The 24,207-nt window shown below is 44.6% G+C and overlaps 1 protein-coding gene across 1 annotated transcript in view; it reads right to left on the minus strand.

The window, feature by feature from the left end:
- Positions 1-2,290: 2,290 nt before the first annotated feature.
- vsx2 (visual system homeobox 2) overlaps positions 2,291-24,207 on the minus strand; it is a 61,068-nt gene continuing 39,151 nt past the window's right edge. Inside the window, exons 4-5 of the mRNA XM_073037787.1 lie at positions 9,305-9,485; positions 2,291-2,942 (exon numbers count right to left, since the gene is read on the minus strand). Coding sequence (XP_072893888.1) covers positions 2,566-2,942; positions 9,305-9,485 — 558 coding nt within the window. The 3' untranslated portion in view covers positions 2,291-2,565. The remainder of the gene's footprint in view (positions 2,943-9,304; positions 9,486-24,207) is intronic.

Here is a 24,207-nt window from a genome sequence, read left to right on the forward strand (position 1 = left end):
TGGATTGACCGTGCAGTTGATTAAAAGGTCAGCATGACATCATGGGCCAAAAGGCCTGTACTGTACTGTATTTTCTATGCTCTACACTCAAGTCTGATGAAAACAATTCATTAATCTCAACTCGTAAACCATTTGATCTGGTCAACTCATTAACCACAATTCATGAAACAAACTTGACCTGGATTAACCAAATCTCAGCACCAAGCCCAACCTGGGTATCTCATTTACGATTCAAGAACATTCAGAACAGTTTACCTACGAGCATCACCCATTACCCCTTCCACGCACCACCTTCCCGTTTAATTGCAAGGTGATCCCTCCAAGGTTCCTGCGAGGGAAGATCTGGCTGCAAGCCAGTGTTCGTAGCTACCCCATTCCAACAATCCCCCAAGGTGTAGAAGGTGATGAGTCCGTTTAATGCAGCTGCTGGCGGAGTAATGGCTGTTCATCAAACTGAGGTTAAGGGTTACACACACCTCAGCCAAGTTGCAAAGGGGGAAAACTGGACCTTCGGCAAATATTATCTCCACCTACATTGAAAGACTCTTTCAGCCATCTCTAATTGTGGGCATTCTGCTTCTGTACCATGTTATAATGCTCATAGTAACAGGAGTATACACTAAGTGCCACTTTATTAGGTACACCTGTACACCTGCTTGTTAGTCAGCCAATCCCGTGGCAGCAAGTCAATGCAAAAAAGCATGCAGACATGGTCAAGAGTTATTGTTCAGACCAAATATCAGAATGGGGTAGAAATGTGATCTAAGTAACTTTGACCGTGGAATAATGATTGCTGCCAGCAGTTAACTAATGAGAAAGGTTAGAGGATAATGGCCAGACTGGTTCAAGCTGACAGGAGGTGACAGTAACTCAAATAAGCCACATGTTACAACAGTGCTGTGAAGAGTATTTCTGAACCCACAACACTTCGAACCTTTGAGCGGATGGGCCACAGAAGCAGAAGACCATGAACATACAGAAACACACTCAGCAGTCACTTCATCCGGGTCCTCCTGCAGGTGTGTTTTAGAGACCAGCGTCTAATTGTGGGATCTGGATAATTTATCAACAACGAATGTGCCAGCCTCACAAGGAAGAGGTACCAGAGTGTTATAACAACCTGCAGAATTATTCCTTTCATCAGCTTGGGGGGGAGAAATGCCGCACCATGAATATTTCATAGTTCATACCACAACCAACTGTTGGGTGCTTCTTTCCTTAAGTAAAAAAAATTACAGGCTTCCAAATTCATTGCCACGCTGTCAAATGTTGCCTGTGCTGAGTCAGGCCATTCCATCAGATACTGTTACCTAGGCAACGGCATCTCTGGGTCACATCTAGGATAACTGCCCTAACACAAGTCCCTGCAGAACCCAAGCAGGCAGGAAGACCCCCTGCCTAATGATAGCCACCTCACAGAATGCCTGGCCACTCTTGGAGCTGAACGCTGATCCATTAGCAGGAGCATTAAAAAGAGAAGTGAGCATAGAACGTAGAAGAGAACGGCACAGGAACGGGCTCGGTGAACTAACGATCCCTAATTATACTAATTTTTTCTGCCTGCACATGTCAAAAACCCTTCATCCTCTGCACCTTCATGTGCTTACCTCAGAGCCTCATAAACATCTCCACCACCACCCCCCCCCGGCAGCACATTCCAGGCCCCCACCCCTCCCTGCATTACAGATTCGCCCTGCGCATTTGCTTTGAGATTCTTCTCTGCATTGGCCATATTTCCCAAAGAACAAGTTTAAGGGAAAATTTGCGGGTGCGGAGGACTACACCGATGATCCAGCATGGACTCCAAGGGGTGAAATAGCCTCTGCCTGAGTCGTTAGGATACATGGAAGAAAGGGTAGAGTGGTGGTTAGCGAAACGGTCATTACAGCGCCAGTGACCCAGGTGCAATTCCGCCATGGTCTGTAAGGAATTGGTACATTCTCTGTGCGACTGTGTGTGTTTCCTCCACGTGGTCAGTTTCCTCCCACATTTCAGAGACGTACGGGTTAGCAGGTTAATTGGTCACTTGGATGTAATTGGCTCATTGGGCCAGAAGAGCCTGTTATCTCTAAATAAAACTTAAGTTAAGCCTACACAAGGACACTGAGTAGGATAAGCTGATTTGGCCTTTTGTGTTTATATTTTTATCGCAAGGTGACCTCTGTAAGATTGTTTGACAAAAAAAAAGTCATTGAGGACATGAGATCTGACTAGGAATCTGTAACTAAGCCAAAAATTTTGAAAAGCAGAATGACATTTTAAAACATATGAAAGTAAATGGAAGATTAAACCTACCAAACTCCACTGGGGTTTCAGGCTGGTGCTACTCCAAATGAGTAATTATAGATTACAGTTAGATACCAAGTCGATAGACGAACAACAAATTGTTCAAGAAAAAAAAACACATCTGCCAATAATAACCTCAGTAAAAATAAAATGGAGGGAGACCTGCATGTTAAACCAAAATCCATCCTGTGTAGATTTTGCCACCTTTAAACAGTCCTGGGGTCACTGCATCATAAAGGACTGCGGAGATATAAAGAGCTAATAGTTTGTGTATAAAATTTAGAATTGTTCAGTTGACATCTCGTCCTGAGTTGCTTTTGACTGCTCGCTCTTCATCTCTTCAGGCCTCTCCTCATGAGCCATCTTGCCTTGTCCGTCACCGGACACCGTCCCCAACACTTTAGCACTGTGCTCCTGCGCTTTCGCCCTAAGGGCAGCTATGCTGCTCTCCCTCAGTTCCTCCTTAGAAATGGCCCCCTTGGAATCCTTGCCCTTGTCTTCACGCTGCTCGTCCTCTCGGCTGGGCTGACTGCTGTGTTCGGCCTCCACCTTCCTCACCACTTCAGATGCCTCGAGGGACTTTTTGTGCATTCCTAGAAAGAATTGTTGGTACTCGGTTTTAGAAAATCGCCTGGTCATTGGTAAGCCATCTTGAACTGAAAACGGTAAGCAAAGAAAGATGCCAAAGATTAAACTGCAGCAGGAATGTGGGAGCTAGGCTTCATTCAACATCGAGACGACAGGTCAAAGGTCAGCTCATTAACACAAATCTTTAGCTTGACATTAAAGCCATCCATAAACAGGGTCACCCCCAAACCTGGAAACAGAGGACACACAGATTCTGCTCTGATGCGTTGGCTTAAGGCAGCACAATATCACAGCGAGTGGGGCCACTGCCTCAAGAGGCCTAGGTTCGATCCTGGCCTTGGGCTCTGACTGTGTGGAGTTTTCACAATGTTCTCCCTGTGACCCTCTGGGTTTCCTCCATTTGCTCCAATTCCCGCCTACCTTGCAAAGGCGTGCTGGCTCATAGGCTAATTGGCCGTTGACCACTTATTTTATTTAGAGATACAGGGCGGAACCCAACAAGCCGAACTGCCCTGCAACCCACCTATTCAACACGAATCCAAGGACAATTTTACAGAAACCAATTAACCTACTAACAGGTACATCTTTGGACTGCGGGAGGAAAACCATGTGGTCACAGGGAGAACAAACAAACTCCTTACAGACTGTGCCAAAACTGAACTCTGAACTCTGAACTCCAACGTCCCGAGCTGTAACAACGTCACACTAACCACTGCACAGTAACTGCCCCTGGTACATTGGTGTGTGGTAAAATTGAAGGGAATGTGAATGAAAAGGCTACAGGGGAAGTTAGAGACGCAAAGGGATGGCTCTACTAAATAAAATATAGTACACAATGAATACATCATTGCCGGGGACTGTTCCAATATGGCCTCAAATCACCAGCTGTATTAACCTCTTTTCTTTAATGGGCTTTATTCTGAACACTGACTGCCCACAACATTCAGTATACTTTAAATGCAGGTTACAGGGAGAAAGAGGAGAAACGGATTTGAGAGGGAATAATAAATCAAGTGGCAGAGCAGACTTGATAGGCAAATGGCCTAATTTGGTTCCCATGTCCTACAGTCTTACGCTCTTATCCACAGAGCGCAGGAGCTGATTTCTGTCTGTAAACTGACAAACTCCTTCCGGAAAGGTCAAGTGGAAATGATGATTTGTTTTAGAGATATAATAGGGCAAAAATTTTGAGCAACACACACACACACACACAAATGCTGACAGAATTCAACAAGTCAGGCAGCATGTATAGAGGGGAATAAACAGTCGACATTTCAGGCTGATACCCTTCATTGGGAACCATTGTACTTACCAGCTAAAACTCAATCTATCCTGACTGTGAACAGAATTATATGTAAAAACTGCTGCTACACCTCAACGGTAATAGGTTAAAAATACTTACTCTACCAAAGAATGAGGGACAGAAATTAGTTTTAAAAATTTGCAGACGCACACCTAATGCTTTTCTTGTGAACGCTCTCCATCTGACACCCTGTGCCTGTGATGCTGATGCAAGCAAGTTTCTCATTGCACCTGTGCATACATGTATTTCTGCATATGACAATTAACACCACTTTGATAACAGTAAAAATCTATCCCTAAAAAACTCTTCGGTGTATAGCAGGTTGTTGAAAGAAAGAATTGTTAATGGAAAGAACTGTCCGTGCACAGTTCCATTACGACCTCTTTTATTCATGTTCTTGCCATCTTTCTTGTGCATTTGACAACGAACTCAACTTTGACTTTGTCCTTCACCTGCAGATGTGGACAACTTTTTTTCACCCATCCTTTGAACATTTCACACCCAAACAAATTGTTATGGGTTTTAGGTTAGATAAAAGTCAAGCTGGCTAGTGACAGAAGATTCTTTCTCTGAAAGACTTCTGTGAACCAGGCTATTGCTTACACCACAACCCAACTGTTTCATGTCACCTTTATTTTATTTCAGTTTTTTGTAACATTTCATCTTTAATTAAATTTAAATTCTCTATCTGCTGGTGTGGAATTTGAACTTTAGTATTCTGACAATTAACCTAGAGAACACACAAAATGCTGGAGGTACTCAGTAGGTCAGGCAGCATCTATGGAGAGGAATAAACAGTTGACATTTTGGGCTGAGACCCTTCATCAGGATGGGAAAGGAAGGGGGGGGCGGAAGAAGATGGGGAGAGGAGAAGGTGTACAAGTTAGAAGGTGATAAGTGAAGCCAGGTGAGGGGGGAGTTAGATGGGTAGGGGCGAGGGAGGTGATAAGTGGAAAAGGTAAAGGGCTAAAGAAGTAAGTCACTGGGAATACGGGTTTGGACCATGGAAGAAAGAGGAGGAGGAGGGACACCAGAATGAGATGGCAGGCAGGTGAGGAGAAGAAAAAAGGAAAAAAAGAGAAGGGGGTGGGAAGAAATTAGTGGTTCTAATGGCCCCAATTAATCCAAACACCTGAGTTCCCAGTCCAGAAGTTAACCACTGTGCTACCACTGAAGGAAACAAAAATACCAATGTGTAGCCATTAGGGAAAGCAACCTTCATTAACTCCTAGAGTGAGCTGGACTTTACCATGAATTCTCTTGTAATAACTTCAGGCAGCACCCTGTGCTCCAACCTGTAAATAATATTAAATGCCCATCCTGAAAGTTAGAATCTCTTATGATTTAAATCTCTAATAACTTCAACTTTGATAAAGTCAGATGGGTTTCTACAGGAGAGGTCATGGGTGATTATTTGGTATGAGTACAGATCCAGCCCAGACATTCTCTCTTCTCTCTCCTATCGGCCAGAAGATACAAAAGCCTGAAACCCAGTACCCCCAGGCTCCCACTGTTATCACAGTCTTGAACAGACCTCCTGCAAAATAAAATGGACCCAAAATCTACCTCATTACGAGCTTGCATTTTATTGTTTACCTGCACTGTATGTTTTTTGGGGAGAATTTACACTTCATTCTGCATTGTTATTGTTTTACCTTACTCCACTTCAATGCACTGATCTGTATGAAAGGTGTGTAAGACAAGCTCTTCATTGTGTCTTAGTGCATGTGACAATAATAAACCACTCCCAATAATAATGGAATATGGGCTGTTTTGGGTCGTGTGCAACTCTAGGAGATTTATATTTGGTAATGAGAAACAACAGTTAAAAAAACAGTGCACGGCAACCTATAGAATGGTGGAGTTGTTTGCAGGGAAGTGCTCTTGCTGTGGAAAACCGGAATTGGCTCTGCATTTCTTTTCCACCCAAATCTGACAAATAAGGCCATAAGACCATAAAATATAGCAGGAGAATTAAGCCATTCGGCCCATTAAATCTGCTCCACCATTCTATCATGGGTGATTTATTATCCCACTCAACCCTATTCTCCTGCCTTCCCCTCATAATCTCGGATACCCTTAATAATCAAGAACCTATCAACCTGCACTTTAAATATACCCAATGACTTGGCCTCCACAGCGTCTGTGGCAATAAATTCCGCAGTCACCATCCTCTGGCTAAAGAAATTCCTCCTCATCTCTGTTCTAATGAGACGTCCTTCTATTACAAGGCTGAGACATCTGGTCCTCCCCCACTATAGGATACACCCTCTCCATGTCCACTCTATTTAGACTTTTCAATATTTGACAGATTTCAATGAGATTCCCCTCTCATTATTCTAAACTCCAGTGAGTACAGGCCCAGAGCCATCGAATGCTCCTCATACATTAACCCCCTTCATTCCTGAGAATAATCTTGTGAACCCCCTCTGGACCCTCTCCAATGTCAACACAGCTTTTCTTAGATAAAGTATCTAAAACTGCCAGGTCAGTGTCAGCATAGCAAAACTCCCACAACTTTGCTCCCTTCACCCACCAACGTAATGTAAATGAGCAGAAAACCCTAACACTAATCCTAACCCAACCGAAGTCAGAATCACTTCAGTTTTTGAAGCACCTCGAGACCAGTAGGGGAGGACTTACATTAGTTAGCACTGAACCACAGCTGTTCCAATGCAGCAGGCTCTGTCCTCCTGGAATCAGGGCCCCAAACGGTCCTTCCAGGTGAGACACCACTTCACCAGGGAATCTGTTTGGGTCACCTACTGTATCTGGTGCTCCCGATGCAGTCTTCTCTACATTTGTGAGACCTGACATATATTGGATTGCTTTGTTGAACACCTCTGTTCATCCTCAAAAAGTGGAATTTCAATTACTATCCCAATTCCCGTTCTGACATGTCGGTCCATTGCCTCCAATTCTACCACAATGAGGCCACTCTCAGTATGAGGAGCGACACCTTGTATTCAATCTAGGTAGCCTCCAACCTTATGGTATAAACATCAATTTCCTCTTCCGCTAATTTTTCCTCCTCCCCCTCCTTCTTTTTCTATTCCTCGTTTTGGCCTCTTACCTCTTCTCCTCACCTGCCTATCACCTCTTCCTTCCCTTTCTCCCATGATCCACTCTCCTCTCCTATCAGATTCCTTCTTTCTAGCCCTATGCCTTCTCCACCTATCACCTCCCAGCTTCTTATTTCATACCCCTCACCCACACATCTGCCTTTACCTATCATCTTCTAGCTTAAACTCATTCCCATCCCCCCACCACCTTATTTTGACATCTTGACCCTTCCATTCCAGTCCTGATGAAGGGTCTCAGTCCAAAACATTGAGATGTTTTGTGAGTGTTGCTCTGGGTTTACGCTGGCTCAATGACTTTTTGATTTGGACCACACTTCTGCAGGGACAGGCAATATGCCATCCCTATCCTGTCTGGCTCCAGCCACAAAGATTAATTTTACCTGATATCTACAAAAAACATCCAACTCTGTCTGTGTTTCTGAAAGTCTTGATTGAGAAAATAAGCACAATTATTTCCTCCATCACCAAAGGACAGGGAGGGAAGAGCCAAGGGAGACACAGTGAGTTGCCTTAGTACAAAATTTACTGCCAGAAAGATTGAAGCAAGTAATAACGTTCAAAGGGAAATTGAATAGATATTTGAAAAGGTCTATGATTAAGAGCAAGGAAGAGTGACTAAATGGATAACAAGCAATCTACTGAAGAAACTCACACAAAATGCTGGAGGACCTCAGTAGATTAGGCAGCATCTATGGAGGGAAATGAACAGTTGACGTTTCAGGCTGAGACCCTTCATCAGGACTGGAAAGAAAGAGGGAAGAAGCCAATATAAAAGGACGAAAGGAGGAAGAGGGCAGGTGATAGATGAATCCAGGTGAGGAGAAGGCAGGAGAAGGGTTAAGGAGAGGGGGCAAAAAAGGAATGAGGTGACAAGCTGGGTGGGTTTAGAGGAAGATGTTGTGTCTGTGAATCTACTGGATAATCTCAGCAGATCGAGCACCATCCATGGGGGGGGGGGGTAAGGAACTGTTGAAGTTTCACTTCGCCCTTCACAGAAGCTACTCAACCCATTGAGTACCTCCAACAAAATCTGTCACTCCAGATTCCAGCATCCACAGTCTCTTGTGTCCCTATCTGACTAAATTGGAAGCTGTTAGACAAAGCTGGAAGGGACATAATGGGCCAAATGGCCTCTCCCTGTATTGCACTCTTACCAGGCCTAAACAAGTCCCTCAGTCAGCAAGGACCCCTCATTACCCCCACTCCTTTGTATTCCACTAGCAACAGCACCGTTGTTGGCCACATCTCAGATGGCAACAAGGAGGCATACAGGAGTGAGAGAGATCGTTTGGTTGAGTGGCATTGTAACAACAAGCTTGCACTCAACGTCCACAAGACCAATTAATTGATTGTAGACTTCAGAAAGGTGAAGTCCTCATTGAGAGATCAGCAATGGAAAATGTGAGCAGATTCACATTCCTGGGCATCAACACCTTGTGCCCAACGCTTTGCTGCAATCATGAAGAAGGCATGCCAACGGCTCTTCATTTGGCATGTCACCAAAGGCTCTAGCAAATTTCTACAGATGTACAGTGGAGAGCATTCTAACTGGTTGCATCACCACCTGCTACGGAAGGGCCACTGATCTGGATCAAAAGAGGCTCTACAGGGTTGCAGACCCAACCAACCCTATCACAGGCACAGGCCTCCCTGCCTTTTGAGGACATCTTCAAAGAGCGGTGAATCAGGAGGGTGATATCCATCACTAAGGACCCTCATCACCTGGGACATGCCCTCTTCTCATTACTACCATTAGGGAGGAGGTACAGGAATCTGAAGACCCACAGTCAATGCTTTACAAGTAACTTCTTCCCGTCTGTCATCAGATTTATGAATAGTCCACAAATCCATGAATACTACCTCACTTCTGTTCTCTTTTGCACTATTTTTTGTTTGTTTTATTGGAACTTATAGTAATCTTTTACCTTGTACCGTAGTGCTGCTACAAAGAAACAACCGTCATGACATATACCAGTGATAGTAAACCTGATTCCGATTCTGACAGCAACACCCCTCCCGTGACCCAGAAAAGGTTTACAATTACCAAGAAGCCAGGGAGCGCAGGATTCCATGATCCCGTCCTTGGCGGATTTCAGGATGGATTCCGGCAGCGGGATGGAATGCCGCACCATTGCTCCGTACAGCCCGTACTCGGCCATGACGCTGCTGCGGCCCCAGCATTTCTCACGCTTCCTCCACTTGGCCCTGCGATTCTGGAACCACACCTGTCGGGGGGAGCAGGGGTACGGGGAACAGGGGTTAATGCATTGACAACTTCAGCATTATTGGGAGAAAGAACATGAGAACATACAGGAGTAGGGCACACTGACAAGCCCCCCAACCCCCAAACCCCACCACTATCGCAGATCCAGCTCATTCCTGGCCCCTGTTGTCCTTAAACTTAACACTTGGCATTGGGTCCATTCCTATTCATTTGAAAAGGTAAGTGAAGTGAAGGTCAAGTTTATAGTACCTTTTTATTTCACAAGTATGTTTTAATTAATTTTATGTATTTCAACTAAAATAATTTCTTTTTTATTATTTTACTTCATTAAATATCTACAGTGGTTTCCAGATGTCTCCAATCATTCAACACCTACACTTAATGGCCACTTGATTAGGTACACCTGTGCATCTGCTCATTAATGCAAAAATCTAATCAGCCAATCATGTGGCAGCAACTCAATTCGCAAAAGCATGCAGACATGGTCAAGAGGTTCAGTTGTTGTTCAGACCAAACATCAGAATGGGGAAAAAAATGTCATCCAGCCCAAGATCTTAAAGCACAAACTAACGGAGATGGGAGTAGACTCTCACATGGTGGATTGGATAGTGGACTACTTGACAGATAGACCTCAGTATGTGCGGTTGGGAGACTGTAGGTCTGACACAGTGGTCAGCAGCACAGGAGCGCCACAGGGAACCGTACTCTCTCCGGTCCTGTTCACCCTGTACACATCTGACTTCCAATATAACTCGGAGTCCTGCCATGTGCAGAAGTTCGCTGATGACACGGCCATAGTGGGGTGTGTCAGGAATGGACAGGAGGAGGAGTATAGGAAACTGATACAGGACTTTGTGATATGGTGCAACTCAAACTACCTGCGTCTCAATGTCACCAAGACCAAGGAGATGGTGGTGGACTTTAGGAGATCTAGGCCTCATATGGAGCCAGTGATCATTAATGGAGAATGTGTGGAGCAGGTTAAGACCTACAAGTATCTGGGAGTACAGTTGGACGAGAAGCTAGACTGGACTGCCAACACAGATGCCTTGTGCAGGAAGGCACAGAGTCGACTGTACTTCCTTAGAAGGTTGGCGTCATTCAATGTCTGCAGTGAGATGCTGATGATGTTCTATAGGTCAGTTGTTGAGAGCGCCCTCTTCTTTGTGGTGGCGTGTTGGGGAGGAAGCATTAAGAAGAAGGACGCCTCACGTCTTAATAAGCTGATAAGGAAGGCGGGCTCTGTCGTGGGCAAAGTACTGGAGAGTTTAACATCGGTAGCTGAGCGAAGGGCGCTGAGTAGGCTACGGTCAATTATGGAAAACCCTGAACATCCTCTACATAGCACCATCCAGAGACAGAGAAGCAGTTTCAGCGACAGGTTACTGTCGATGCAATGCTCCTCAGACAGGATGAAGAGGTCAATACTCCCCAATGCCATTAGGCTTTACAATTCAACTGCCAGGACTTAAGAACTTTTTTTTAAAGCTATTATTAATGCTTTTTGAATTAGTGATTTAGATGCATATCATATTATTACTGAGTTAAGTATTGTATGTAATGAGTTTTTGCTACAACAAGTGTATGGGACATTGGAAAAAATGTTGAATTTCCCCATGGGGATGAATAAAGTATCTATCTATCTATCTATCTATCTATCATGTAAGTCATTTTGACTGTGGAATGATTGTTGGTGCCAGATGGGGTGATTTGAGTATCTCAGAACTTCTGATCTCTTGGTATTTTCACGCACAACAGTTTCTAGAGTTTACAAAGATTGGTGTGAGAAATAAAAGTAAAATGTCCAGAGAGCAGTGGTTCTGTGGGTGAAAACACCTTGTTAATGAGAGAGGTCAGAGGAGAATGGCCAGACTAGTTCAAGCTGACAGGAAGGCGACAGTAACTCAAGTTACCACATGTTACAATAGTAGTGTGCAGAATAGCATCTCTGAACACACAACACATCAAACCTTGAACTGGATGGGCAGAAGATCATGAACATACACTCAATGGCCACTTTATTAGGTACAGGAGGTTCCTGCAGGGTAGTCTGAGGTAGGGCCTCAATTGTATCACCTGATGCCTTGTTGCACCACTCTGCTTCACAAGAAGATCCTGATAATGAGCCTGACGGACTAAGGATTTTCACAAAACGTTATAGCAATCCATTCTGGAAACAACCACAAGCCAACACAAAATTACTGAAAGCATTGAGCAACCACAATCTGCCCTCTTCTCAATACTACCATCGGGGAGGAGGGACAGAAGCCTGAAGAACTTCACTAAACATTTTAGGAACAGCTTCTTCCCCTCCACCATTAGATTTCTGAACGGTCTATAAACCCATGAGCACTCTCTCACTGTTTATTTATTGTAACGTAGTATTTTTTATGCCTTGCACCATACCTCTGCCACAAAACATGTCAGTGATAATAAAACCTTATTCTGATTTGGTAAAACAAGATTTCATTACATTACATGGCACAGTAGCTGCGTTAAAGGGAACGAAGCCTTTGGCACAAATGCCATTAACAATCTTACATGGTTTTGAAGCATTGTCACCGTTATAAGGTATAAATATAGCGGTCAGCTTGCTCTTACCAAGCTCCCACACACCTCTATATGGTAACTTTTTTCAATCATGGGACATTGATGTCCCTGCCTTGGGTAGCGTTCATCACCTATCTTTCATTGCCCTTTAGAAAGTGGTGGTGAGGTGCCTTCCTCAACCACCACCCTCCTAATAGTGGAGCTGGCAAAAGGCAGAAGGATGTGAGGTAGTAGATGGATGACTACTGATCCGGTTGGTGTGTCCTTGGATGTTATGAAGCTGCACTTATTCAACAAGCAGAGAGATTTCCTTTGGACTCCTGACACATCAATGATGGAAACCACTCTCTGACCAGCTCATAATGCAGTTGCTTTCGTTAAGTTCATGTTATTGAAACTGAAGATAAGACTATCAAAACCTAGTGGTTGGACTCGTTCTTTTTTGAAGATGGTACTTGCCCTGCAATTGTAGGACATGAATACATGCTGCCACTTTCGAGCCCAAGCCTGAACGTTACCCAGGCCTCGTTTATTTGCAGGGGTGGACTGTCTGGTCTGAGGAGTTACAAACGGAACTGAAAGCTGTACAGCCTCCAGTGAGCATCCTACTCCTGACCAGTGAGTGAAGGGAAGGTCCCCAATGAAACAGCCGAACACGCCTGGGTCTCAGACTGCCTGAGGAAGCACATCCTGGGGCTGAGGTGTCTGGCATCCTGTAGCTTCACGACATTCAGAAGTTTAAAGAGTCATAGAGAGAGGTATATGCTGGCAATCAGGCACCTACTCCTGCTTCAAACCTGGGTCTTTAATAGATCAGCAGATGTTCAGTGCCCTGAGAAACTCCTGCAATGGAGATGATTGGCTTCCAACAATCACGCCATCATTTCTTGAAGATACTTTTTCCAATTAGTGCAGCTGGGACAGCAGTTAAGGCAGTAGTACACGTCTCCTGCAGGATGCAAGGATCAGGAAAACTTCCAGAATCCCTGATAACTTCACCTGTGGGAAATTCGCCCAGCTTCAGCTCCTGGCTGATCTCAGTTACCCCCTCCCCACCACCACCACCTCTGTGTGAAATACATCCATATTGAAGGTCACACTGTACAATATGATAAAGTTTTCATTTGAATTATGCTTTCTTAAGCAATTTACACCCCAGAGAGAGAGAAACAGGCCCTTCAGCCTACGATGCTGTGCTAACCATTTAACCTATCCTAAGATCAATCTAATCCTTCCGTCTCACATAGCCCTCTATTTTTTCTTTCCTCTATCAGTCTTTCTAAGAGTTTCTTAAATGTCCCTAATATATCTGCCTCTACCACCACTTCTGGCAGGATGCCCCAGGCACCCGCCATTCTCTGCATACAAACTTGCCTCTGACACCACCCCCCCCCCCCAGTATACTTTCCTCCAATCACCTTAAAGTTATGCTCTCTCATATTAGTCATTTCTGCCCTGGAAAATGGCTGTGTGCTCTATCAATGCCTCTTTTCATCTTATACACCTCTCAACCCCCTGCACTCCAAAGAGCACGGTTATTAAGCTTGCAGGTGATACTAAAATACACGGTATCATAGATAGTGAAGACACATATCAAACATTGCAAGGAGATCTTGATCAGCTGGGTACGTGGGCCAAGGAATGGCGAATGGAGTTGAATTCAGGTAAGTGAGAGGTGTTGCAGTTTCAGACTTTTACCATGAACAGCTGAGTCTTGGGAAGTGTTGTAGAACAGGGGGACCCAGGAGAACAAGTACACAGTTCACTGAAAGGAGTGCCATAGGTGGACAAGACGATGATGAAGCAACTATAACACTGGGTATAGAAGTTGCAGTTGCACAAGATGTTCACGAGCTTACGCCTAGCACATTGTATACAGATTTGGTCACCCTGTTATCGGAAAGACATATTTAAGTTGGATTAAAAGCGAAGAAGATTTACAAGAATGTTGCCAGGCTTCAGGGGCCTGGGGCAAAGGGCAAGGTCGGGTAGGCTTTACTACTTGGAGCATAGGACACGGAGGGTGACTTTATCAAGGTGTATGTGGAATGAGCTGGAGGAAGTGGTAGGGGCAGGGCAAATAAGATTTAAAAGTCACTGGGACAGGTAAATGGATAGGAAAGGGGCAGGGCAATAAAATCTGGGCAAATGGGACTAAGCTTCAATGGGCACCTGCATCGATATGAATGAGTGGACCGAAAAAGGATTAGTTCCGATCTCTGTGGTCCTGAGTCCCTGTTCTCACTTGGTAACACTAACACAGCCTGGGATCCCATCAGAATTCAAAATGAAAGGAAATATAGTAATTAAGATTTTAAACAGGAGAAATTAATTTTCAGAGGACACATTCCCAGGGGTAGATTTAATAGCCTGGTGTGTTCATTCCTCTGGTCAGACGCTATGAAAATTCAGTGCGGCCGGCTCAAATGCTTCCACAGATGCGCCGGACAAGGCGGCGCTGTCCTGTTCAGCTGGAGCTGATGAGGAGTGGGCGGGGGAGAGAAGGTGGGGGGGTAGGGAAAGGATGGGGATAAAAAATTGTCAAAACCATTCAAGGGCCCTTTGTAATTCATGATGGCTCGTCTCCCCATCAAAGACAGCCGCTGATGAAAAATCGCTTCTGCTGCAAAAGAGGAAGGCGAGAGGCGACCCAGGGGGCAGCCAGAGTCTGATTGAAAAATAAGTTAATTTCTGCATCAATCGATTGGACAGCTTAGCGACAGCCGCTCAAATATCACGGGAAATTAAACTAGCCTGACTCGGGGGAGAGAATGCATTGACCCGTCCTAATTACAGCCGTGTAGTTATCATTTTCATCCTAACTGATCCCACCTCGCACGCTCCCCGGGAGAGCCGCATCTTCTGATTTAACTAATTAAAATGGGAAAATTGGGTGTTAATTTTGTGGTGGAAATTTTCAGAATTACCCTGTAATGGAAATGAAATTAAATTGCTGGCAGATTGATGGCACAGGTCAAGACATAATCTTCTTCTCCTGATTGCCTGATTAAGGCTGTTATCATTTTAGAAATCACCTCGTGTCCGCGATTCCTTGATAAGTTGGTTGTGTAGAGTGCTCGGTATAATTTATCGTCGTTGCTAGCTCGCTCTCTTCTTCCAGATCTTCCCATGGGGAGGGGGTAATCAGGCGGCAGTGAGAAGGGACGGTCTTGCCCCCCCCGTTTTGAGGGTGGTGTGGGGGGGGGGGGTGGGGGTCGGTAGGTCTCAGTGCTAGATCCGGGAAGTAGAACCTAACTGCGCTTTCAACAGAACAAGCGGTGGGGGGGTGGCCGCGCATTACCAATGTTATTCTTTTACTTCAGATATATTATCAGCTTGGTCGATGCCGCCAAGATGAAGGGTGGATTGACTTTCAGGTGGGGAGGGGGGAATGTCCACGTCAGGATCTAAATGATAGCAAAGGGAATGCGGGTAGGATCTGATGTTCATGAGCAACGTAAACCTTTGAAAGAATTATAGTCCCATTCTACAAGGCAAGGTTTCCTTCTGTCTCTGTTGTTCCAGGTAGTCCTTCCCCATCTATGAGAGTCGACAAGCCAGTGGCTCATCTGATTCTTCTATCCATAATACAGGAACACGGGTATCTACAGCAACCGCCCTGTTCAGAAAATCCTTACCTATCTCTCTCTCTCTTTTTGCTCTACTTGCTTAATTTAAATTTTTATATATATTGTATTTTCTTGTTGTAATTTGTTTATTATTATGTATTACACTGTTCTGCTGCAGTAAAATGATATATTTCACAACATATGTCAGCGATATTAAACTGATTCTAATTCTGATTTTAATTCTGGTCCTCCAAAAGCAAATAGCCTCATGGCCATAGTGATTGTTCTCCAAGATCAAGAGGCACTAGCCCTCCAATAGAAATGGGTGCTGGTCCTCCAAATGACAATGTGCTTACCCTCCAATGGCAGTATGCTGGTTGTGTGATAGCAGTGTGGTTTCCTTCCAATGACAGTGCACTGGTCCCCCAGTGGTAATATTTTGGTCCTGCGGTGACAGTGTTTCTGGTGGAATGCTCTGGTGCTCATCCAGAGTGCACTGGTATTCCACTGGCAGAGGAATGTCCTCCAGAGTCGTGTGCAGAGTACCAATGGCCTTTTGCTGGTCTTCTGGTGGCAATGCATTTGTCCCACCCTAGGGTAGTCTGGGGGTCAATACCGAAGATCGGAGCCCACAGGTCGATTGAAAGTCAAAGCCCGATGGCCGGAGACTGGAGGCCCAGACGCCTGTCTATGGGTTGGAGGACGATGCCTGTGTGTGGAGTGAAGAAGGAGCTTGTTTTTGCTGTTGTTGCTTGTTGCATTGTGTTCTGTGTTGTTCTACTTGTGGGCTGTCTCCAGTACAGCCCGAGGTTGTGTTGGTTAATGCAAGTGATGCATCTCACTGAATGTTCTGAATGAGATAGATAAACTGAATCTGAATGCTAACGTTGCATTTGCCTTCCTTACTGTGGACTCAACCTGCAAGTTAACCCTTAGGGAATCTTGCATGAGGACTCCCAAGTCCCTTTGCACCTCCGAAATCTGAACTCACGCCCTGCTTAGAAAAAAGTCTATGCCAGATGTGGTGGGTGTGCTGTGTAGATGGTGGAATGTGTGGCAACACCTGTTGTCTGCTTCCAGCACATCTTTAGGTCGTGTTGGTTGCTAATGCAAATGACACATTTCACTGTATTTTTTGATGTACGTATGATGAATAATTAATCCAAATCTGTGGAATCCACTACCTCTCTCATTCACCACATCACAACAGAATGGAGGCTGTTTGAGTTGCTTGAGTCTCGATCAATAACACTTCACAAGAAAACTGACAATCAATCTAAAAGACCTTGGGAATGGGAAGAAGATATATTGGTATTGTGTGGGTTTAGAGCAAACATATATGGAGATAATTTCTTATCATGCTGGAGCAATCTGTGAGTTCTTGAGATCCCGACGATCATGTCAGGATTGGGAAAATTCCGTAATGGATGGGAGAAGTGTCTATATTCATAGGCAATGCTACAGAGGAGAGATGTTGTGAACTTGAGAGGCCAGGTCATCCTGGTCACCCTAGGTTAACTTTCACCCCAGTAGCTTCCTATGGAATGGGCATAAGTAATGGTCTGTGAACATGGAGGTGATTTGATAAAGAGTACAGAATAGAAAAATAGAAAACCTACAGCACAATACAGGCCCTTCGGCCCACAAAGTTGTGCCAAACATGTCCATACGTTAGAAATTACTAGGCTTACCCATAGCCCTCTATTTTTCTAAGCTCCATGTACCTATCCAAAAATTTCTTAAAAGACCCTATCGTATCCGCCTCTACCACCGTTGCCAGCAGCCCATTCCATGCATTCACCATTCTCTGTGTAAAAAAAACTTACCCCTGACATCTAATGATTAGAAGCATAGATCGAGCGACACACAGAGAATTTTTCCCGGGGTGGAAATGACTAATGAGGGGACATCATTTTAAGGTGATTGGAGGAGAGGATAGGAAGGATGTCAGAGATACAGTAAGTTTTACATAGAGTGGTGAGTTTGGGAACACACTGTCAGGGGATACATTAGGGATATTTAAAAGACATTTAAAAGAAAGGCAGATGACTGAATGAAAACTGGATATGTGGGAGTGAAGGGTTAGATCGATCTTAGAGTAGGTTAAAAGGTCAGCATAACATCGTGAGCCAAAGGCTTTGTACAGTGCTGTAATGTTCTATGTTGTATATCCTGTGTAGGCAGTAAAAGATGATAATGTTTGGAATGAAATGTTGTCATCTGTGACTTGGCCAGCTGCTAACTCTGGACCACTCTACTAATTTCCTTCATCATATCCCACACCAAAATTAGTGGCCCAGATTGTGGAATGTCTCCTTAAACAAGGTCCACTTCATCAGAGATCCCCTTCTTACAAGGCTCTAACATGGCATGGTTCTTCCTTTTCCTCGCTCAGTGGACAATGTTCCAATTTAAGAGATTGAGATTATCACATCCTTACATTAAATATGACAACTGATCACAGGAAATGCTTCACAAAGCATCAAGATCCAAAATAAATCACCAAATAAATAAACTGCAATCTTTGCAAAGGCCACTGGATGAGCTCTCGGTAGATGAGATTATTGCTTTATTACTTTGCAGGACATTGATAAAGAAGAAATACTTGCATTTCTGTAGTGCCTTTTACATCACTTTCACAACGTCCTAAAGCACGTTACAGGCAAGTAATCACTTTTGCAATCTACTCACAATTTTCACACAGCCAATTCCCATTAACACAATGATAGATCGTCTGATTTCAGTATGGCTAGATGAGGGTTAAAGACACTGACCGGACAATATCGTGGTACGACCTACAATGCCCATCTGTGAGAGGAGACAGAGGCAGGCTCTCAAACCAGTGATTTGACTCCAACAATGACTCTGCAGTTGAGCTGAGGCTAATAGGATGTAGCACATACAATATAGTATGTGCAGAGCACAGTCCAGGCCCTTCGGCCCACAATGTTGTGCCAACCTTTTAAACTCTAAGTTCAATCTAATGTTTCCCTTCTGCATAGCTCTCCATTTTTCTTTCATTCTTCTGCCTATCTAAGAGTCTCTTAAATGTCTGTGATGTACCTGACTCTTTCACCACTCCCATCAGTGTATTGCATGCACTAATCACTGTGTAAAAAACTGACCTCTGACATCCCCCCCCCCCATACTTTCCTCTAATCATCTCAAAGCAGGGGTTCCCAACCCTTTTTATTCCGTGAACCAGTACCATTAAGGAAGGGGTTTGTGGACCCCAGGCTGGGAACTTCTACCTGATAGGTATGCCCTCGCTTCTTAGCCATGGCTGCCTTGGGAACAGGGCACTGGCTGTACATGTCATCTATGCCTCTTTATCATCTTATACAGCTCTATCAAAATACCCTCCCCCTCCTTTATTCCAAAGAGAAAAGCCCGAGCCCACTCAACCTTTCCTCATAAGACATGCTCGCTAATCCAGGCAGCATCCTGGTGAATCTCCTTTGCACCCTCTCTAAAGCTTCCACATCATTCCTATAATGAGGCAACCAGAACTGATCACAATACTCCAAGTGTGGTCTGACCAGGGTTTTATGGGGCTGTACTGTTAGCTTGTGGCTCTAGAACTCAGTCCCATCACTAATGAAGACCTACGCACCACACACCCTCGTAACCAACCTATCAACCTGAACAGCGACCTTAGATCTATAGATGTGGACCATAATGGTGGAAGCAAGTTGCTTTGTCTATCTGAAATTGGCTGTAAGTATAAAAATCCTTGGGGAAAGGAAAGAAGACCTTGTTGCTCCTCTGGCGGTGTAGTCCTCCTTCAGTACTGTAAAGGGTCAGCAGACCAGATATTTATGCTCAGATCTCCAGAACGGCTCCCTTAAACCTGTAACCTCCTGCCTCAGAGGTAACAACATTACAACAGGCAATTCCACTCAGTCACACCTCCCTAAATCAGGCTGCTTTCGCCTCATCTAAGGGAACTGTGAGACTGAGAGAACAGAGAGGAGTGTGGGGAATGGTGAGGGCAGAGATCTGGCCTGGTAATTCAAATTTGTTGTTCATTTCCCCCATCCCGAAGAAGCAGTGCTCCAGACCTCTGCGCACATGTCCTTCAATACCAGGCAGTATAGCAAAGGCTGGAGAAGGAAAAGCAGAACACAGAGTCTCACTGATCTTTGTTTTTCACAGTATCACACACAAAATGCTGGAGGAAATCAGCAGGTCGGGCAGCATCAATGAAGGGGAATAAATAGTCGACATTTTGGGTTGAGGTTCTTCATCAGGACCAGACATTAATCACAACGTGTTTTTCATTTTTTTATAATCATCCACACGAATGCAGCGAAGAGCAGAGTAGAAGGAAAGTGTTGGTGCAGATCAGAATCAGTGCCCTGATCAACAGTCAATTAATGGGTAATAAAGTTGATGGTAATCTGACCCTCCTAATGGTTCAGTAAGTTTGAGTAAAGAAACCACTTGCTGTATTATTGATAAACACGGGCTGTAATATTCAACCACACACAAACATACACAGATAGACAGATACACACATACAGTAAAGTCAGGGACAATTCCTTAGCTTGGCCAAGAGCAGTGGAGAAATATCAATGAGTTCTGCACTGCAGGCATAGACAGTGGGAAGTGGGTGACTGTGGGGGCCAAGCCATGGGGTGCACTTAAGGCAGAGGTTGATAGATTCTTGATTAGTCAGGGTATGAAGGGTTACGGGGATACGGGGAAGAGGCAGAAGATTGGGGCTGAGAGGGAAATGGATCAGTCATAATGAAATGGTGGAAAAGACTCAATGGGCCAAAATGACCTTATTGTACTCCTATATCTTATGGTACTATGGTCAGAGTAAACAGATCAATTTCTGAGATCGGACCCCAGGGCCTTGCTGAAGGAGCACCCTCCTTGAACGTGGGGAAAGGGGAAAGGGGAACAGAAAATGCTCCCGAGTTTGAACAGATTGACAATACCCTATTATGTGCCAGTTTTTAAAGAAGGACACACCAGATTAGGGTAAAACAGCAGTAGAAATACAATCATAGTTTGTGGTATTTTGCTCTAATTGATTATCTAAGCAGAGCTGAATCCAGTCCAAGAGTTGAATTCATTCAGTGTACCTTGGGCCGTCCTTGATTGGCCAAGTTCTGAGGGTGATACAGTAAGACAATGCTTTACAGCGCCGGCTGTAAGATTGGGTTCAATTCCCACCGCTGTCTGTACGGAGTTTGTATGTTCTCCCTGTGACCGCATGAGTTACCTCTGGGTGCTCCAGCTTCCTCCGACATTCCAAAGACGTATGAGTTAAGGGAAACTAAAGTTACTAAAACAACTTTTAGTAAGTTGTAGGCATGCTATGTAGCTGCTGGAAGTGTGGTGACACTTGTGGCTGCCCCCAGCACATCCCAGATGCTGTAGACACTGTATGTATTGATGTACATGTGACAAATAAAGATTATCTTTTCCCTCTGGCTCCCCGAACAGGTCAATGTGATTCCACCCTGTTCCCCAAATATTTGAATTCCACTTTACCACCCACACTGGTGCATTCCATTCCCTGTGGACTTGCGGTTCTTTGAAGCTCTGCAGCCACTTTCCTAACTCACACCGTGTCATGTCTACTGTTACCTCAAACCCACTCTGACTCCTGGTTAAGCAACAGCCCGGCATTATAATCCTCATCTTCATTTTCAAACCCTTTCACAGTCTTGCTCGCCTGTCTCACAGAGATCTGAAACACTGGTGTCGGGAGCATTCCCAGGTTGCATTAACTGCACTGCCGGCAGAAAGATCTCAGGGTCACGGAGTTGTACTGCAGAGAAACAGGCCATTCGGCCCACAATAGCTGTGCTGACCTTCCACTCCATGTACACCAAACCCACGTGCCCCACGTTAGAACTATATCCTTCCATGCCTTGCTTATTTAAGTGTCCAAATGCCTCTTAAACTTTGTAATTGTAACTGATTCCTATTGGCTCCTCTGGCAGTGTGTTTTAAAGGTGCAGAGTAAGTTATTGTTGTATTTTACAAGACCATAAGACATAGGAGCAGATTTAGGCCATTTGGCCCATTGAGTCTGTGCCACTATTCCACCATGGCTGATTTATTATCTCTCTCAGCTCCATTCTCCTGCCTTCTCTCTGTAATCTTTGACACTCTGGCTGATCAAGAAACAATCAACCTCTGTTTTAAATATACCCAATGACTTGGCCTCCACTACTATCTGTGGCAATGAATTCCACAGGTTCACCACCCTCCAGCTAAAGAAATTCCTCCTTATCTCTGTTCTAAAGGGATGTCCCTCTGTTCTGATGTTGTGCCCTCTGGTCCTAGACTCCCCAACCACAGGAAACATCCCCTCCACATCAAATCTATCTAGGCTTTTCAATGTTTGATTGGCAGAGGACAATTTCAGATCCCTCCCTCATTCCTCTGAACTTCAGTGAGTGCATGCCCAGTGCAATCAAACACTGATTAACCCTTCTGTTCCTGGAATCACTCTCGTGAACTTCCTCTGGATCTGTTTTTAAAAGTATCAGTAATCTGCTTGCCTGAACTGAAAGGACAAAGTTTCAAAGTTCGTGTAACCTTAAAGGGAGAGTGTCCAAAGCTCTGACAACTAAAAAATTACCGTTACATTACAGAGATGCAGCAACCAATCGACGCACAGCAGGATCCCACAGACAGCATGTGGGTGGAAGCCAGATACTCTACCATTATTTGTGAAGTCGGATGAGGAATAAACATTAATCATACAGGACTCTTGCCTTCCACCACAAGATATGTCACATCCACCTGAGATGGCTGTTGGGACTTCAAACCGACAGCCCACCTGATGATCTCCCCTTATTTGAGTCAGAGTTCTACAGAACATAGGCAGGGCTTTCAGTCCAACCAGAATGTCTATCCAAAGCAGTGCCACTTGCCTGCATTTGGCCCAGAACCATTCACCAGTATTCCCTTGATGGCCATGATTGCATGTTGTGACAAGAACCATCTCAGATCTTTTATGAAATCTCTTTAAGGTTTTTGCCCTGCCATCCAAGCAGATAGTTTTTCCGCATACATATCAGCATTTTAGACACGTAATCTTCCTCCTTGCTCCCTTCTTCCCCTGCCTCCCTTTTCCCAAACCCCCATTACCTTTAACGTCTAGGTATTCAGAAACCTTTTATTTTCCCTCAGGTTGCGTGAGACTAGAACTAGAGTGTTAGGCTTAGGGTGAAAGGTGAATATTTGAGGGGAATCTGAGAGGAATCTTCTTCACTCTGAGAGTGGTGTGGATGTGAAACAGGCTGCCAGTGAAAGTGATGGATGCAGGTTCAATTGTAACATTAAAGAGAAATTTGGATAAGTAGATGGATGAGAAAGTTGGGAGAATATGGTCCAGGTACAGGTGGCAGGGACTAAGCAAAAAGCCAAGGCAGCATGAACTAGGTGGGCCAAGTGGCCTGTTTCTCTGCCCTAATGCTCTATGACTTGATGACTCTAACGCTCTAAATTTTGTTCTTAACTGGATTCAGTTCGTTTGACCTTTTTATAGTCAGCACTTCTGCCTCATCCCCACTCAGTCTTTAAGTTTAGATCAGATTTAGATTTATTTATTACAGGTACATAGAAACATACAGTAAAATATGTCATTTGTGTTAACCAACAACACACCCAAGGATGTGCTGGGGGCACACCACACATTCCGGTGCCAGCATAGCGTGCCCACAATGCTCAGACAAAAAAGCACAGAACACAACAAAAGAGAACATACCAAAGAAACAACAGTGAAACAAGCCCTGCTCCTCTTTAACAGACACTCACAGACCTCTAACCCCAGGACAGGCCCTCTTCTTTGGCCTCCAGATCACCCTGGAATTTCCATCAAAGGAGGAAGTCTCCAGGATCGTTTCCGTCCTTCCTTACTTTCTGAGACCAGCCATTTGAACCTCCCAAATATTCAGTGCAGTACTACAAGAATTAAACTGGCCACTTAAACTTTCCATCAGACATGTCTTTCCATACAATCTCCCTGTAAATTCCTGTTTGGTGGAGACTCTGCACCCCCCACCCTTTGTAACCAGTTTTCATTGAAGTATTGTTGAGAGTGTTCTGATCAGCTACATCACCATCTGGTATGGGAATTCGCAAACACGAGGAAATCTGCAGATGCTAGTCCTGACGAAGGGTCTCGGCCCGAAACGTTGACTGTACTTCTTCCTATAGATGCTGCCTGGCCTGCTGTGTTCCACCGGCATTTTGTGTGTGTTGCTGGTATGGGAATTGCAAGGTATCTGACCACAAGTCCACACAAACAATTGCGGGCACTGCTGAGAGGATCATTAGAGTGTCTCTCCCACCCAATGGAGATACTTATCAGGAGCACTACGTATGGAGAGCATTGTCAACGATCCCTCTCATCCGCCCAACAAACTCTTTCACCCCCTACCACAGGCAGGAGGTACCATTGCATTAGGACAAGAACTGTTAGGGATGGAAACAATTTGCTCCCGGGCCGTGAGGCTACTGAACTCTCTTCCACCACCCAGGTCTCATCATGTATGAAGCACCAGTAGCATTATACTGTTTACTTTTTAACGTGGGTCATAAAACCACTTTATTATTTGCTAATTTATTTGTGGT

Source organism: Hemitrygon akajei, chromosome 3 (assembly GCF_048418815.1).
Source record: "Hemitrygon akajei chromosome 3, sHemAka1.3, whole genome shotgun sequence".
Taxonomy (NCBI): Eukaryota; Metazoa; Chordata; class Chondrichthyes; order Myliobatiformes; family Dasyatidae; genus Hemitrygon; species Hemitrygon akajei.